We start from the raw sequence: 17,829 nt of genomic DNA, 5'->3' as shown, positions 1-17,829 counted from the left end.
TCCCATCATGCATTTCATCAGTACATCATTCATCCTCATAATTGCAATTAACTCAAGGGATAGACAACAGTGGCATAGCATGGACATTTCGGGTGGGAACGCCAAGTCCGAAGGAAGGGTCGGCCCTTTCTTGCTTAATAATTTACTTATGGTATTAGTCGCCACAGGTATTGTTTATTTGCCTCAAGTCAGCTGGGTTTTCAATAAAACATCATCCATGCATGTTTTAGCTAGAAAACTAGATGCCTTACTATGCCACAAATGTTTTGAACTCTGGTGTTTTATACCTTTTTTTATATCTTTCTGCATGACGCAAGTCATTAAAAACCTACCTGAATCACAAGCGCCTCTGCACAACAGCAGACGTCATTGTTGTGGATGATCCAAACTACTGATTGATTTGGTTTATTTTACTTCGCTTTTCTACCACTTTTGGTTAATTGCGAATATGAATATGAGTGATGATATTGATGAAGGGACACTGACAAAGAACACCCGTGCTCACGCCGGGATTCGAACCAGGGACCTCTGTCGTCTTGGTGCACTGTGCAAAGAACTCTGACACGGAGGTGGGTGGATGATCCAAATATCGTACACTCTACTGACGTAACAGTGCCGATTAGTAATTCAGACCACTGTTTATTACATCTTGAGAATGCTGATCAACATTTTAAAATAATTTTGTCCAGAGACCATTCGATGTTAAGAGTTTTCAAATGAATGTTAAACATTTCCATTGACACAATATTAAGCAGTTAGGTAATAACGAAAAAATAATAACAATAAAAAAATAATAGTTTTGCAGGTTAAGTGGTAGAGCAGCCACAGGCTGAATTTCTACCACAAGGACTTCACCAACTTATTTGACAAAAACTGTGATGATCTTTTAGTTTCTAATGCACATCGCTGTTCGTGCGATAATTATACAATGCAGTGGTCATTAAGAAGCGGTATATTTGAGATTGGTAAAGTTACGTCAGTCAATATTGCATATTGTAGCATCACATAGCACGAGTTGCATGAGCGCGAAGAACCAGGTAGGAATTCTACAGCTGTCGTCTGCTTCAGAAGGCAGGAAGGGTCACATGAACCAATCACGGTAGACCTCTGCTGCTCCGTACGCTGGCGTATGAGAGAGCATTTACGCCAGTGCTGTAGACATCGAAGCTTTCCCTCCAGAAAGGCAGCAAAGAATATAGAGTCTTTTACGCCGAACCTGCTCGGCGTCCGGCCAGGAAAGGCATTGAAAAAAGATGCTAGAACGAGTGTTGAGAGTGGAACGTTGCAAGCCGATCGCGAAAAATAACTATTATAATGCCAAGAAGATCAAACATATATGAAATTAGTCAAGTTTGACTTTATATTCACAGCATTTACGCATTTTTGAAATTTTAAATCTGGGAACGCCGGGCGTACGGGCATACTATAACGCTGCGCCACTGATAGACAATAAGATGTAAAATAACCAAAATAGAAAGATCTAGGGTCTCTGCACTGCATACCTACACCCATAGAAAGTTGTGAGTCAGGCATTTAGTGTACTATGGATGCATTGGCCGGTGCAGACTCTGATTGCGGTGGTGGAAGTCTTCATTCAAACACACTGAGCACTGCAGTAGATCATTGAAGGACACAGCATTCAGAGGTGGATTAGACAGTGGGGAGCCCCACGGGTAATGTTGTGAACCCTCAGTCACCGTGAAATATGCGTTATTCCACAAGACATATTGAGATTCCTTATTAGTTGGAGTTCCTTCAATAGGGTTTGTGTGTAAATCACTGTAAATAAAACTGACTGCATTTGGTAAACCACTTTAAAATAAAGTATTTATTTCATATTTACTTAAATAAGACTCACACATACACCGGTTCATTGGCTGATCAAGTCGATCTCTGTGGCTGAGAGGTCATCGCAGCATGGTACGATATCAGGGGGTCCTGGGTTCAAATTCAGTTTCACACAAATGATGTTTGTGTTTCTCCATCCTGATTGAAAAAGTTGAAAATAGAGATAATTGATATGAGGTCTGTGTGGGGCAATTTGCCACTTAACATGCTTTTTTTATTATTTAAAAGGAAAGCCTCTAAGTGGTCAACTTTCGATCTCGACATCCTGGGTTCGGATCCCAGCCAAGCCATGGACGTTCTTTGTGAGTGTCCCTTCTTCAATTTCACCTGATTGTTACTGAACCTAGTTGCGGAGATAAGCCAAAATTGGTGGAGAGCAGCATCAATAGGGTCAGTAGCCCCCTAAATCCCTCGTACTGATTTATACCCCTAGAACATTTCATCATATAATTTGACAGATGCTGGATGATGATGTTCAAAGAATCAATTTATCTTCCTATCAGTGGCATGCCCAAGGGGGTCATAAACTCCCCTTTGGTCCAGTATTCCTTAAAAAAAATAGTGTCAAAGGCAGAAAAGATGGATAAATGAGGGCTGACTACTAAAAAAAAAAGTATACGTAACTCAGCTTTCAAAAATCCTGGGCACGTGACTGCTTCTCATACAAAGGAATCGAAACCACCCTAAACCTGTTAACCCCCATTGTGGTACAGTGGGTGCATAAATATTACATAACAAATTGTTCATCAACATGCTTATTCTCTTTGTTTTACAAAATTAGAGGTTCAAGAATTGAAACAAAGCAGTAAAACACCAAACAAGCTGTTGACAACCCTGCTTCCATTCTTTAAGAGGGGGATACAAATTATTGAAAAGAGTTGTGGACAATATCCGGAGAAATATTTCTGAATCCCACTGTACTGGTTACATCTCTCGATCTGTGATCTGGAACAGTGGCGCAATCACAGGTAGGGCAGGTGGGGGGCATTGCCCCTCCAACATTGGACGGAAATGAGTTATAGGGGGGCAAACATTGACGGCCAAGTGTACCTGCAGGGGGCAATTACCGCCCACAACTTGAAATTTTAAGCAAATAAAAATACTTTTCGTACAAATTTTCTTGCTCACTTAGCTCGCAATATCTTATCAAGTTCAGAACCGTAGCTATGGGACAGTGGGAGTCGGCCCTTAGCACCGAATGATCTAAATGAAAATAAGTTGTAAAATTGATTGATTGATTTATGCACAGAAAGGCTAATTGGGATTGGACCTACAGTTTAATGTGGGATCCGAATCATTGTACCATGTGCCTGCACTGGGTATTGAACTCGGGACCCCTTGATCACAAGGCAACGATGTTACCACTACTCACACCATCGGGGAGGCACAAAAGTTGTAAAAGAGAGAATGCATTGGCATCCCGTGAAATTATTTGCACCCTATTAAATCAACATTAATTTTAGCCTGCAAAAAAATTGGGTCCAAAAATGTTCTTGATCGCTTCGCTCGCAATGTATCATTGTTCTCTGCAATGCATTCTAAATTACCAGACGGAGAAATAACACTTGTCTTAATTGATTTTCTTTTAAATGCGTGAATATTGTTTTGAGGAAAGGGAGCATGCACATTTCAGAGACAATTTATGTAATTTTTGCTGTTGGTTTATTGTGAAATGGATGAATTGGTTGTGTAATGTATTTAAATAATGTATGTTGTATGTATTAAAGAAATGTTGAATACGTACACAACAGAGGCGAAGATATAGTACAAGCAATGCAAGCACTGCTTGCATAATTCGAATATCATTTAATGTACTTAATGTTCTAACCGTATTTAGTTTCCATCACACTCGATTTCGCGAAAAAATGCGGCCGCAAACTCCCCCAGCAGCTCTGTAGCAAGCACCAGCCTCAATGCTTGCAGCCGTTCTGCGGGAAAATAAGGCCTCCGAAGGAGTCACATGGCGAAGCGTGAAATTCTGGTGGAACCCGTCCACAAAGCTTCTACAAAAAGCTGTGCTTTCCGAGCTTGCGTGATTCCCGAAAATAGCCGAGTTCAACCGAAAGCAGAAGGATTCATCTATGGGTACGTTGCCAGCAAAAACTAGTAACGAATATTTGTCTTCATGAACACGTAAACAAGATCGCAAATATAATAATAATTGTTAGTCATAAAATAACTAAAAGAAGTTATTATCACTGTTCTAAATTCCATATATATCATATTATATTACAAATTATTTTAGATTTCGCGAAATGTAAAACGCGTAAAAAAAAAGTTGACATTGGGAGTTGGGGCAGTGGAATTTCTGCACCCCCGTGAAGAGTTTTCTCAGGGAGGGAGGGAAGATTGGACGGACCTTGGAAAGCGCGTGGGATAGTGTGAGTGTTTGTTGCTTCGTGTTTTGTGCTGTGAATTTATCGGAATGAACGCGTATTTAGGAACGGTTGATGTGAAGTGCGAGTGTATTATTGAGCAATTGAAAATTGCTTCGTTTAGCTCGAGAGAGATAAGTGTTAAAATGAAAATCGTGGAAGGGGGTCGACCAACACCAAGAGTTTGAAATTTATTGTGGTGAGTACATCGTCTATGCATGTGTTTCTTTGCTTTGAAATGATTTTTTTATTGTTTGTGTTTAACTTTTTATTTAGTGTTTAAGTTACTCCAATGCGGTTTTTAGGGTGCCCAAAAATACTAAATTACATCATGCAGCGTAAAATAAACAAATGATTCCCATTTTTTTTATCTAAATCGGTTTGGTCACCGTTTGACCATATTAAATAATAATGAACAAATAAAGGTACTAATAAGTAAGTAAGAAATTCCGTCTCCCTTTAGTCGTATGCGGAAAGTTCGCATATGCAAAACGTTTAATATCATATGAATAACGTTACCTGGATTTTTTTTAAAAAGTAAATGTGACGTTTGCGGATCATATGGTTTATTTTTAGTACAGTCACTTTATTACGATATTTTGACAAATCCAGCGACTGGGTAAATGAGGCTATAAACCTTGAATCTTTCCCCTCGGCATGTCGTTGTACTACATGTTTTGTTGTACTGAAACATTGCTTGCCTCCTTCGTAAGACTACGCTTCGCTACTGGTACACAATCTAGTGTCCACATGGCTCTACATATGTTTCATATGTGTGAAATATATATTGTGCATCATATTGGGTTGGTGCTAATGAAATGTCCGCTTTGACGTCTGGTGGGAAACTCACCTCAACAACACAACACAGGGATTGACTGAGGTCACAGGTCTAACGTCATAAATTCTGTATACGTCCAGCAAACAGGCTGGAGCACCCATACAGTCAGGAGGCAGTGTGTTGCTGAACAGGGTCATCTGAAAGTGCACCATGGAGAACACACAATTGCGAGTGATTTGTCTTTACAAATTCAATCTGGGACATTCTGCTCAGCAAGCCGCCAAAAACACTAACAGTGCATTTGAGCCAGGAATGGTAAATGAACGCACCATTCGCCGCTGGTTTGTCACATTTCGTTCCGGTGACACAGCATTGCAAAATGAACCCAGTGGCCATCGACCAACATCATGTTCGGATGAGCTCCTCAGGAACCCCATGGAAGCGGACCCTCGGAAAAGTGTTCGTGCCGTTGCAGACGATTTAGGCATACACCATACCACTGTCGATTGGCGGCTCCGTGCGATCAGTAAAGTGAAAAAGTTGGACTCATGGGTACCACATGATTTGACACCGGCCAAGAAGACTCACCGTCTGGAGGTGTGCAGTTCTCTGAGTGTAAGGAATAACTGGGATGGTTTCCTGCATCGGATTGTCACTTCAGATGAAAAATGGATCTGCTATGACAATCAGGACAATGGTTGGATCGTGATCAACGTCCAGGGCGGTTTCCGAAACCACCTCACCACCCACAGAAGGTGTTGTTGCTGATATGGTGGTCTATCGTGTGTGTGATCCATCATGTCTTTCTCAGGTGAGGTGAAACCATCAATGCAAATTGTTACAGTGCTGAACTCCATGAAATGCACCACAAACTTCTCCACAAGCATCCAGCAATGGTCCACAGACATGGTGTCCTCGTGTTGTACGACAATGCTCGCCCACATGTCGCACAAAGGACGATGCAGGCTCTCCACGAGTTGCAATATGAAACCATTCCTCATCCAGCATATTCTTCCGACCTCTCTTCCATTGACTACCATCACTTCCGGCATCTCAATCACTTCCTACCAGGGAAGACCTTCGCTGATGATCGGGCGGTGCAACATGCCGTTGAGGAGATCTTTGCGTTGCAGACTCCAGACTTCTTTCGCCATGGAATCCAATTGTTGGCTGAGCGATGACAAAAGTGTGTGGCTGCAGACGGCGACTATTTTGATTAACCAGGTATTGTAGTTTTGATTTTTTTGACCTTTGGCAATGACGCACCTGAGCTGAACATTTCATTCGCACCAACCCAATAGTTATACATGTTAATGTAAAAAAGAATAATATTTGGAATGCATTTATCAAGCATTTTCTGTCTTTCAAAAATAGTTTGTGTGCTTGTTTTCTATTATTCATGTGAAATTCAACGTGTTGAAAAAATAATTCAAATTGTTTGTTCAAACACAAATGCTATAGCACCAACTTCTACCCCCATTTTGCATAATTTACGAGGGTAATAATGCCTTGATACTACAGCCGGGAAGAAATAACCTGGCAGTAACGTCACTCCCTGCTAAGTCAGCGTTGCCAACTACTATGAAAGGAACCATAGCACGAGTAAGAGTACGAGCAGCAAGAATCGCGGTGCAAACTACCAATCTTCAATTTAATGTTAGCGCTGCTAGATGTTTATTTTATGTTTGTTTATTTTAATTATTTCATATAATTCGGCTTTCAGCAAACCTTCTGCATGCGGAATATTGTGAGATGATAGCCACGACTTCATTTCATCCTTCTTCTGTTTGATGTTGGGATTTTTTTCAGTAACTTGTTGTGGTATGGAGGATTGTCACACACAATAACAAGTTTGGGGGCAGATTGGAAAGAAGCTGTTCTTCGAACCACAACATAAAATGGTTAGCGTTCATCTCCCCATGATAGTCACCAGAAGTTGTTTTTGAAAGGAACACTAACTTCGCCCCTCCACAAATCCACTTTCACCACCGGCATGCACAATAATAAACCTGGGACCCTTTCCTGTTGGCACTTTTAACCCCCCCCCCCCCCCAATCTTTGGAATCCAGCCAAACTTTGGGGACAGTGTGGTGTGTGTTCACGAAACTTTCATCCATATAAATGAAAGACCGGCGGTTTGCTCTGTGCGCAGTTCTTCAACTTCACGCAACGCAACGATGCTGTTTCGTTCAAGGAGTAGCTTCCTGCTGTTTACGCTGTGCTTTTTTAAATCTGAATCCTAATTTTCTTATGATCATACGCAACGACCAACGCGAAACCTTAAAATTAACATTTTCTTGCAGTTCCTTCATCAGTTTATGTATGGTGACAACAATGCCTTTCGTGTAATAAACAATGGATTGTTTGGCGCACGACTGCTTCATCAAAAGAATCCAGATTTGTGACACGTTGCTGGGCGTTCGGTCGGTTTTTGCCCGCCGTTGAAAAAGATTTCCCGCTCGCAATCGCAACACTTTTGTGTTTCTTCTTCAAAATTCTCCACACAGATCTTTCACTGACACCTGTCGCCACGGGCGTTCTGTGAACAGCTGTGGTTTTGTTTTCATCGCAATCAAAGTACTTATACACATTGAAAACTATTTCTCTTGTATCGCTGTGCAAGGGCTTACCTTTCTTTACTCCACTGCTCATTCTACAACAATGACAAAACCAACCAAAAAACCCTCCCTAACAAAGAAACAAAATAGCCTGCAATCCCTCGCTCGTAGCTGCGGTTTGTTAGACTAATTAGCAGTGTGGGGGTTTGCACGCCTGCATCACCCCTCTCGGAATGATTTCGATTGGTTTGCACGCCACCTTGTCGTCCGCTCTAGCGAATGAGCCTTCGCTTCTGGAAGGAGAGGTGAAGGTGGGAGATGACGTCACTGCCAAGCTATTTCTTCTGCGCTGTAGTACTGCCACCAACCCTACTACTACTACTACTACAAATAATAATAATGTTGGTCCCGGGTTCGAATCCCGTCTTGGGCATACAAACACATGACACATGACACTCACAAACGTGAGTGTCCATTCATCAATTTCATCATATCATCACTCATTCCCATCTTCGCAAATTAGCCGAAGTGGCACAAACAAAAGCGAAGTAAAATATAGCAAATCAATACTAACAATAATAATTAAAAACATTATTATTAACATTATTATTATTACTAGCATTATTATTAATAAAATTATTATTATTCTTGGCACCTACGAATTTGCAATTTCCAGACAACTGGCGCAACAGCAGGGGCAGCTCCGTAGCTATAGCCCAAAGAGAATTCTCTTTGCTATAGATATCGCCCCATTCACATTTTCGTAGAGTGTAATATTCATTGAATTTGTTCAGGTGGGCGGTTGTCATGGGCGTCCGGAAGGGGGGGGGGGCATGGAAAATGAAAATGAAAGGCAACCAAAAATTATGTATTTCACACATATAATTTCATTTTAGCCAAAACAATATGTGTTAATTATTGCATTAACACCAAAAATTCAAATTTAAGCAATGTTTTTTTTAGGGTACTACACTCTTTTGGGGGAAAATGTGACTTGTTTGCCCCCCCTGGAAAAATATACCTTCCTTGCCCCTCCCTGGAAAAAATCCTGCGGACGTCCATGGCGGCTGTCCAGTCCACCTGCACCTCTGCAGTAGAGAGTTAACAAAAACAAAGGATTGGCACTCATTTATATGTGAAACTTCCATGATACCGAGATCGAACACCAATAAACACTATGGTGAGGGCAGAGTTCGGAAAATCCGAAACATTTTCCTACTTCTTGGTTTGTCGGGAAAATGGCGAAAGTTTCCCATCCCGTACATCGGGTTTTTTAAAGATTTCCCTTCTTAGGTTGAAACTTCCATGATTTGCTACACTGTTAGGTTCTATCCATGAGTAAGAGGATAAAAAAACCGGTAAGTGCGTTGTGTAAAATATTGTTTGCTTTATAACACTTTGAATTAAAATTCACGTATTACATTGTGTCGCATTTATATGCAGTCATTAAGCAATGACCCTGTTGAACTTAACAATTAGAAGAGGCAAGTATATAATATAAAATAAGTTTTTTTTTTTTTTTGAACTACGGAAGTTGGTCTGTTTCGAAATTTGATTCTGTATTTTGCCAATAATGTTGTGTATATATATATATAGGGATTGTTTTTCTCACGAAACTTGAAAATTCTGTGGTCTAATCATGATCGTAACAGGGACATTTGGAGAGTATTCGGAATGTAGCATGAATGTTGGACTAGAGTTCAATTGCCTTGCACTTCTTCTTTCATATGTTGTAGATACATGTATATCTAGATCATTGTTACACTTGACATTTTTAAATAATAATACAAGTGATTACATTAGACTTGGGAGACAAAAGATAATTACTACTTCTATCTCGTCCAAGTCTTCACTTTATTTCAAGTTTCATGTCCGGCCTTCAAGCATCAGAAATCGTCGTGTACACAGCCTCTGCTGCATCATATCCACTTATTTTATTATTATTGTTCTTTCATTTCGTAAAACATTTTGATTTTGGGAAAATTCTTATCTCCGCCGTATTTCTTCAATTTTACAGAAGAAAGGAACCGAGTTTCTGTAGACTTTAGGAAGGTCGTGGAAGTGTTTCCGCGGTAAATGTGTGTTATATCTGAGACACATTTCTTCATTTTTACAGAAGAAACTACGGTACTATAGTATGGGGGTGACACCTATAAATAATATATTTCGCACTTTTTTATATTGCTAACGTACTATTTTGGAATGCGGAACATTTCCTAAGGTGAAATAATGCATTTCTAACTAAGATAATGTCTTTCTTACATTTACTGTTACTTGTTATACAGATTCTGTGGTAAAATTTTCATATCCCCAAAACGTATTTCTTCAATTTTACAGGAGAAAGTACTTACCGAAATGGGTTTATTTATACTTTAGGAAGGTCTTGGAAGTTTGTTTTCACCTCGTTGAAATTTTTTTGCCGGTAAATCATGTAATTTTCGACATTAATGTCACTCCAATGCACGAAAGCTGTTCCCTTGATGTCCGTCTACTACGTGAACCAAATATTTGCGAGCGTTTCATGACGTAACAACCGGTCAGTGTTTCCAAATACGTGGTTTTGTAACTGTGTAACAGTTCTAGAACGTAAATAAACGTGAGTTACTGTTCATCATTTCTGATTACGAACTTGCGACAACATGACATGCACAGGATCAGTGGCGTGCTCAATGTGAGGTTGATGGGGCTATAACCCCCCTTTCGCCCAGTATCTCTAAGGCTATTTATGAATGGTTCGTGGGCTATTTATGTATGGTTCGTGGGGCTATCCGTGAATGGTTCGTGGGGCTATCTGTGAATGGTTCATGGGGCTATCCGTGAATGGTTCGTGGGGCTATCCATGAATGGTTCGTGGGGCTATCCATGAATGGTTCGTGGGGCTATCCATGAATGGTTCGTGGGGCTATCCGTGAATGGTTTGTGGGGCTATTTATGAATGGTTCGTGGGGCTATCCGTGAATGGTTCGTCAGGCTATCCGTGAATCGTTCGTGGGGCTATCCGAGAATGGTGTGTGGGGCTACGAATATTTTTTTCGAAACCAATTTTTAACTATTGAAACCTTTGCGTGGCCCTACTAACCTATCCACGCGCCAATGGTTCGTGGGGCTAGCGCCAATGGTTTGTGGGGCTAGCGCCAATGGTTCATGGGGCTATCTTTTTCACTATTGAAACCTTTGCATGACCCTACTAACCTATCCACGCGCCAGTGGTTTGTGGGGCTAGCGCCAATGGTTCGTGGGGCTATATTTTTAACTATTGAAACCTTTGCGTGGCCCTACTAACCTATCCACGCGCCAATGGTTCGTGGGGCTATATTTTTAATTATTGAAACCTTTGCATGGCCCTACTAACCTATCCACGCGCCAATGGTTCGTGGGGCTAGCGCCAATGGTTCGTGGGGCTATCTTTTTCACTATTGAAACCTTTGCGTGGCCCTACTAACCTATCCACGTGCCAATGGTTCGTGGGACTAGCGCCAATGGTTCGTGGGGCTATCTTTTTCACTATTGAAACCTTTGCGTGGCCCTACTAACCTATCCACGCGCCATTAAGTGAGAGTATGAGACGTGTACCTGTTTCACAATCAGTTGCTTTGTTTTATTTCAATCACTTATCGCACAACACTCTTGCTACCTTGCGTTCTGACGTCAGCAGACTGAAGTTTATTTTTAGGCTAAAGGCCTATGTTGTTATCCATATCATTAAAATTTCAGTAACCACCAAACGTCTCTAATTCCCTTATTTTCGTATTTTCCACATTCATACTTACGTATTCTCCATACTAGTACCTAGATATTTTGCTATGAAGAAGGTCGCAACACTGCATAACCACTGATCATGGACTACGCTAGTCAAGATTTCTCCGCCATATCGCGTGTAACGCAAGCAAAAGCGAAGAAAATAAAAATACTCCATATTTTCAAAATTGAGATTATTTGCCTGCAAAAAACGAAACGCGAAATAGAAGAATCCTTACGAATGCAGAATATGTAAGTATCAATGTGAAAAATACGAAAATAAGGGAATTAGAGACGTTTGATGGTTACCGAAATTTTAATGATTCGGTAACACATTATGGCGGGTGATAGCATACTGGTTCAGGGCGCGTTGTGAGAGTGTTTTGTCGATTTATGCAGTGTTACAACCTCGTTCACCGGAAAATACCTACTTTCGTGCCCGGACTTGAAATTATACTAATACCTCGCAAACCATTGACGTTAGCCCCCAAAAACCATTCATGTTAGCCCCAAAAAACCATTTTCCGTGAGGTTAGGTTAGGCAAGCATAGTAAGTTTGACACGTGAGCGCCAAATTTTGACTTCAGATTCGTGATTAAGAGCCCTTATTTAGTGAGTATGCCGAATTTCAAACAAAATGGAGAAATTCCCGGTATTGTAAAATCCCTCCGTCATAAGTTCCTGTAGCATTGTGTAACATCTGGAAGGTGTTTTGTATTAAGTGGGAATGTTTCATAGCGAAAATTTAACCATTTACACATAGCCCCACGAACCATTTCCGGTAAAGTTAGGTTAGGTAGGATCACGTATAGGTTACAATAGTTAAAAATTGGTTTCGAAAAAATATGCGTAGCCCCAGAAACCATTTGCGGAAATGTACGTTCTTCAGTTACAAAAACACTTTTTTTAAAAAAAAAATGCAATTACTTTGATCAAAAAACGTGAATACACGTTAAAGAATGTTCCGTGAAGCAGATAGGTAAGTACAAATGTCAAAAATTAACAAAACGAAGAAGTTATAGGTGTCCGGGAAATATCAGATTTTTAACATAAACTCTGTGAATATAATAAACTTGCATTTTGTGCAAAGCGAAAACATTATGCCGTTGTTTCCATTATGTACCTGCAGATGGCGCAAACGTCGAAAGTCACGCGGTCTCGCCAGTGTTGCCAAACGTGCCTTTTTTTTTTATGAGAATTTTTTTTTTTAGCTATGCTTACATAACCTAACCTTGCTGGAAATTGTTCGTGGGGCTATCATTCAATGGTTTGTGATGACATAATGAACACAAAAGTAGGTATTTTTCGGTTAAGGAGGTTGAAACACTGCATACCCACTCCAAATCGACAAAACACAAGCACGACGTGCGATGATCCACAGCTGTGTGTTCTTGTATGTTCCGCAACGGAAGAAAGGAACCACAAGAGTTAATGTGAAAAATTATTTTTGTGTAAAAAGCATAATGGCACCTTCAACTATGTTCCGCGATACACAATTGTTAAGTACGAACCATCCAAAACACAAAATATCCGATTTTAATGTGTGTGCGATATAACAGACATTTACAGTTTCCTCCCTTGGTTCAATTTATCCAGCCGGTAAATCATGTATTTTTCAACGTTAACGTCTCTCCGATGCACAAAAGGTCTTGCCTCCATTACCTTCGACTACATGTATCAGATGTTCCGTGAGTTTCATGACGTAACCCCCAGTTAGTGTTTACAAGCACGTGGTTTTGTAACTAAATGTCTAGAATTTTCCTGATGTTCAATAACAATTTTAACTATGTTTGCCTTACGTAAGCTAACCTAACCTAACCTTGCCATGCATGGTTCATGGTACTAGGTGTTTTTTGGTGAAAAAGGTTGGAAACACTGCATGCTACAGGTGATCGACAATGCTAGTCAACCTGTGGCCGCCATATTGCGTCTTACGGAAACGTAAAAACAACGAACAATAATTGCTCGATATGTCGAAAATAGATAATGTTTTAATTTAGAAAGCAAAATCCCATCTTCAACAATGTTTCGGAATGCAGAATAGGCAAGTACGAATAGTAACAATTAGGGGAAAAAACGAGTTAGAGACGTTGTTTGGTTAGGTATTTATGCTGTAATTAATTATAGAAATTTCAGATGGAACAATTGCATGCAACACTGGTTTTGATTTGAGAGTGCTAATGTTCTAGCTACCAGATGTAAAACAGCATTCTGCAAATGAAATAATTTGTCATTCGGTAGCAAAGTAAAAGAAATAATTCATATTTTAGGAAATCAATCAACTACTTTGATTCCACTATTATTCTAAATTTTTGTCTGTTAACCACAAAAGTAAGAAGTAAATTCTATACATTGGCTGAAAATACTCTCAATATATCAATATTGGTTGTATGTAGGCATCAGACGAAAGCAGAAATGAAACAATTGCATCCTAAATAGACTACAGCCAAAAATATCTCCATTTGTTTAGAATTTGGACATAGAACATTTGCATTCTCAATGGACGATATGTTTTTATAGAAAGTCTTTTTCTATTAAACGGCCCTGTAAAATATTTGAACAGTTTGATTAAAGCAAATAAAAAAATATACATAAACATAGATTTTTCTGTTTCTGATACTGTAACTGCCTTCATGGTGTGGTGCTATGCACAGGGGAACACTTTACCTTTTTTTTGATACTGTAACTGCTATGGAAATAGTTGTTGAGTGTGTTAATGAAAGTAATTAAAATTTCAGTAACTTTCTTCCAGTGAAAATAAAACGTTCTGGATGTACTCTGTAATTGTAACTTAAATATTTTTTTGTAGCTGAATTTTGGAGATATTTTAATGATAGTTTGAAAAATGTCAGCTGCCATGTTTATTTACAGTTTGCTGATATTGACACTATTTATGGTTTAACATGATTAGTATCTTGTATATTTTTCCACACAAAATGTTTGCTATCTATGATTACGAGATTAGTGTACTTTCATCAAAAGTGTTTCATATCTACAAAATCCTTATGTACATTATTTTATAAATTATTTATTTAGAGTTATTTAAATTAATCCACCCTGGTTGGAACAAAAAATAATAACAATAATCATTTAACTCTTTAGATTCAGTCATACGAAGTAAGCTAAACTGTATCAGAAGTTTTGACACAAAAATTATCTTAGTCAATGTACAGGGTTACCATATTTTATTTTGTGAGCTAAGAAAAAAAACCAAGAACATATTTTCGAAAACAAATGTTATTGTAGTTCATCTGTAAATTTGCATTTTAGTTTCGCATGTACTGCTGTAGAGAGTTTCCTCACCTTTTGGCATTATTCACTCAAAATTGTGTAAGCGTTTAGGGATAGACAAAGGTAGCGAAATGTGTGTTCATGCATGAACCTCAACTTCCTGTGAAAGGAAATGACTGAAGACCATCCAGTGTTCATCAGATGGCCTTAGTCAGATCGTGTAGAAGTCCATCATTGTTAGACTGTTAGGTAATGGTTACATTAGTTAATATTTTGGATTTGAGCTCAATATAAGAATTTAATGGATTATATGTTTAAAATGTTATCAAAAACATTTAATTAATTCAATAGTGTAATGCTCACTGAAAGATACATTATATAATAATAATAACCCATGAAGGCCAGGACCTACCTACTGACTTCCAGCTCACTCTTGCATGTCTAACAGTTACGGGGTGACGTCTGATTAGCACAATCACCCAAGTCATTGTTGTAGGTTTACATGACTAGGGAAAAATATTAGTAACCTAAAAAAAACGTAGCTTTTAAGTATATTTACATAAAAATCTTCTCAGCACCTTATTTTAGGAATACGGGTTTGTAGAGCACAAAATAATATATGGATACATGTTAAGGTCCACTTGTATTCCGCTAATTAATTTGCACCGCTAATTAATTTGCAGGTCGGAACTTGTAAAAGTTCTTTTGCTTCAAACTGTGAAGTTTCTAAATATGGGTGTATGAAATATATGTCAATGTCATACAATCAAGTTTGTTTTGTAACAGCAATACAAACACATTTACTTATAAATGAAAAGTTAGATTCGGATTTCACATATTAAACTTTATTTTCTAAAGTTGTTACCTTTTACTAATGCCTGTTCATTGAACTGTGTTTTAAACTATGGCAGTGTATGACAGATTGCTTGAAAAGTGTTTGAATATGTTTAAATATCATAGACATTACATACTTCATAGTAAGTTTTAATGCATTAAATCTTTTTGGAAAAAGTTTTTATTTAATTGTAAATATTTCAAAAGATCTTCCACATGTTTGCAATTCTTCTAAATATTTTTAATAAAATGAAGAAATATATTAGAAAAACGAGTTAAAACTGTATTAGCTAAGTAAGGGCCTACATACATGTAAACAATATTTAGCAATGTAAAACATATGTGGAATAATTACAGTCGTTCAAGAAACTATTATCTTTTCTTTTTTCAAACAAAATTATGCAATATTCATAGTATACCTAAGTGCGCCAGAATGAGAGCAAGAATTACTGATACGTTATACATGGCTATTTTGTGATACAGTACCAGTATATTCAGCATATACAATTTCAATACAATATCAAGATGAGTGAACAATGTGAAAGATACATCAACTTCTTAAGTATTGTTTATCATTTGTATGTGTTTTATATAAATATTATGGAATTAATGCATAAAAACATTTATATTGAAAATGTGATAAACATAATTAAAAACGTGGGTTTGGTAATAAAAAAAAGTCAGCAATCCTGGTTGAAGTTCAGTCTAATGGTTGATTGATTTGGTGTTTTAAGTCCACTTTATGCACAGTAAGGCTAATTGGGACTGGATCTACAGTTTGAAGTTGGATCTGAACCACTATGTGCCTCAACCTGGTATTGAACCCGGGTCCCCTTGATGACTATGCTATGAAAGGCTCATCAGTCTAAAGGATTGGGTTAGGTGGGATAAGGTGCCCCCTCCCATGGAAATAATTGTGGCAATGTTTCGAGCTTATAATTTGGTTTCTGAGAATCATTGTAATTAAAAAAAATAGTACGAGATCCTATAATTGTGAAGACACTCAAAATATATTTTAAGTTTGTTTGCGTAGATGTAAAAGGGTTATGTTTATTTTTTTAACAACAATAGTTGTTTAATATTTCCTTTTATTCATTTTGTGTATTTGTTCTGCTTTGCCTAATGCATAGCCCCTTCTTTTGAAGATCTTGAAATATAACCCACATAAAATCATATTTATATATTTTTTTAAATGTAATTTTGAACTGCTTACATTTCAAATCCTGTGTATTTATTGTTTGAAAATTACGTATACTTTTTGTCCAAGTAGTCTTGTGTGAAGAGTAAGGAATTTGTTTTTTCATGAGCGAAAACCCATTTTTATGTTGTTATCTGTGTGTTCTTCCATTAATATTTTCTTTCCTCTGTGCTAGGTTTCAAGACTACTTCATGTTCATTGGCAAAGATAGTAATGAGAGCAGTACGGATTCAGAAGTTTGGTGCACCACAAGTACTTCAGGTGGAAAACATTCCGATTCCAACTCCTGGAGCAAACGAGGTATATATTTTTATTAACTTAACACTAGGGATGTGACGAAGCTGAAAATTTACCGATGCCGATGTACTCACCGATAATTTTTGGAACCGATACCGATGCCGATATTTAACCGATTCCGATACGTAAGATTATTAAACAGAAATGGGATGTTATTTTCAGCATGACAAAAATAAATTTGCTATGTACATTTCTATTGCATATCATATGTATATACATATATATTCTCAAGAGATGCGAATGTACATTTGCATCTACAAAATGTTATGTGAACCTTTAAGAAGAACATGGATTCTCAAGAGATTAAACATTAGTACACAAGCAGTTCTTTGAAATGCAAAATGAATTCCTGTTCTGCCAGATTCAACTTCAGAAACACGAGATTTGGAAGCACTTCAGGAAGTAACTTACTTCTTCTCTTATCTCAAATCTGTTCAGCAACACTGAACACTCAATCGCTGAATACTGATGCAGCAGGTATGCCCAAGTATTTTCTCAGGACTTGCTTCAGGTTTGAATATTCATTTTTGAATTTCCAATACAACAGCAGATCCTGGTTTAGCAATGTACTATTTTATTTCCGATCCTCTGAATGAGTTTGCAATACTTTTATTACAAAAACTCTACAATAATGACGAATCATAACCAAATTTTCAATAAATCTTACAAAACTAGAATATAAAACTTATTAGAAGGTAAAAACTCTAGTATAATCTGTACCGGTTTAAATATCGGATTTTTGCCTATTCCAATACCGATGCCGATGTGTCAATTTCGGCCGATTTTCATACATCTGTAATCGGCTTCGGCACATCCCTACTTAACACCATATGTATTTAACTGTACATTCGCACGTTCAAAAACTTCGTTTTGTTGCACACGATGAAAATTGGCAATTGAATTTTATGGTGTGGTATTTTTATTATTTTTATCACTTTTCTGACACTTTTGGCTAATTGTGACATGGAGGAT

General features: G+C 38.1%; 1 protein-coding gene across 2 annotated transcripts in view; it reads left to right on the top strand.

Annotated features, from left to right (window-relative positions):
* Window positions 1-8,886: 8,886 nt before the first annotated feature.
* Window positions 8,887-17,829, top strand: part of LOC145998884 (zeta-crystallin-like) — a 48,797-nt gene continuing 39,854 nt past the window's right edge. The window contains exons 1-2 of one of the 2 annotated variants that reach the window (XM_083135588.1): window positions 8,887-8,917; window positions 16,736-16,860. In XM_083135588.1, the coding sequence (XP_082991714.1) occupies window positions 16,774-16,860 (87 nt within the window). In that variant the 5' untranslated portion in view covers window positions 8,887-8,917; window positions 16,736-16,773. The other variant, XM_083135587.1, reaches the window with a different exon arrangement.

The sequence above is a fragment of the Lepisma saccharinum genome, chromosome 14 (genome assembly GCF_977018435.1).
Source record: "Lepisma saccharinum chromosome 14, izLepSacc3.1, whole genome shotgun sequence".
Classification (NCBI taxonomy): domain Eukaryota; kingdom Metazoa; phylum Arthropoda; class Insecta; order Zygentoma; family Lepismatidae; genus Lepisma; species Lepisma saccharinum.
Note: the sequence above shows the minus strand (reverse complement) of the source record. Positions and strands in the feature narration are given on the sequence as shown.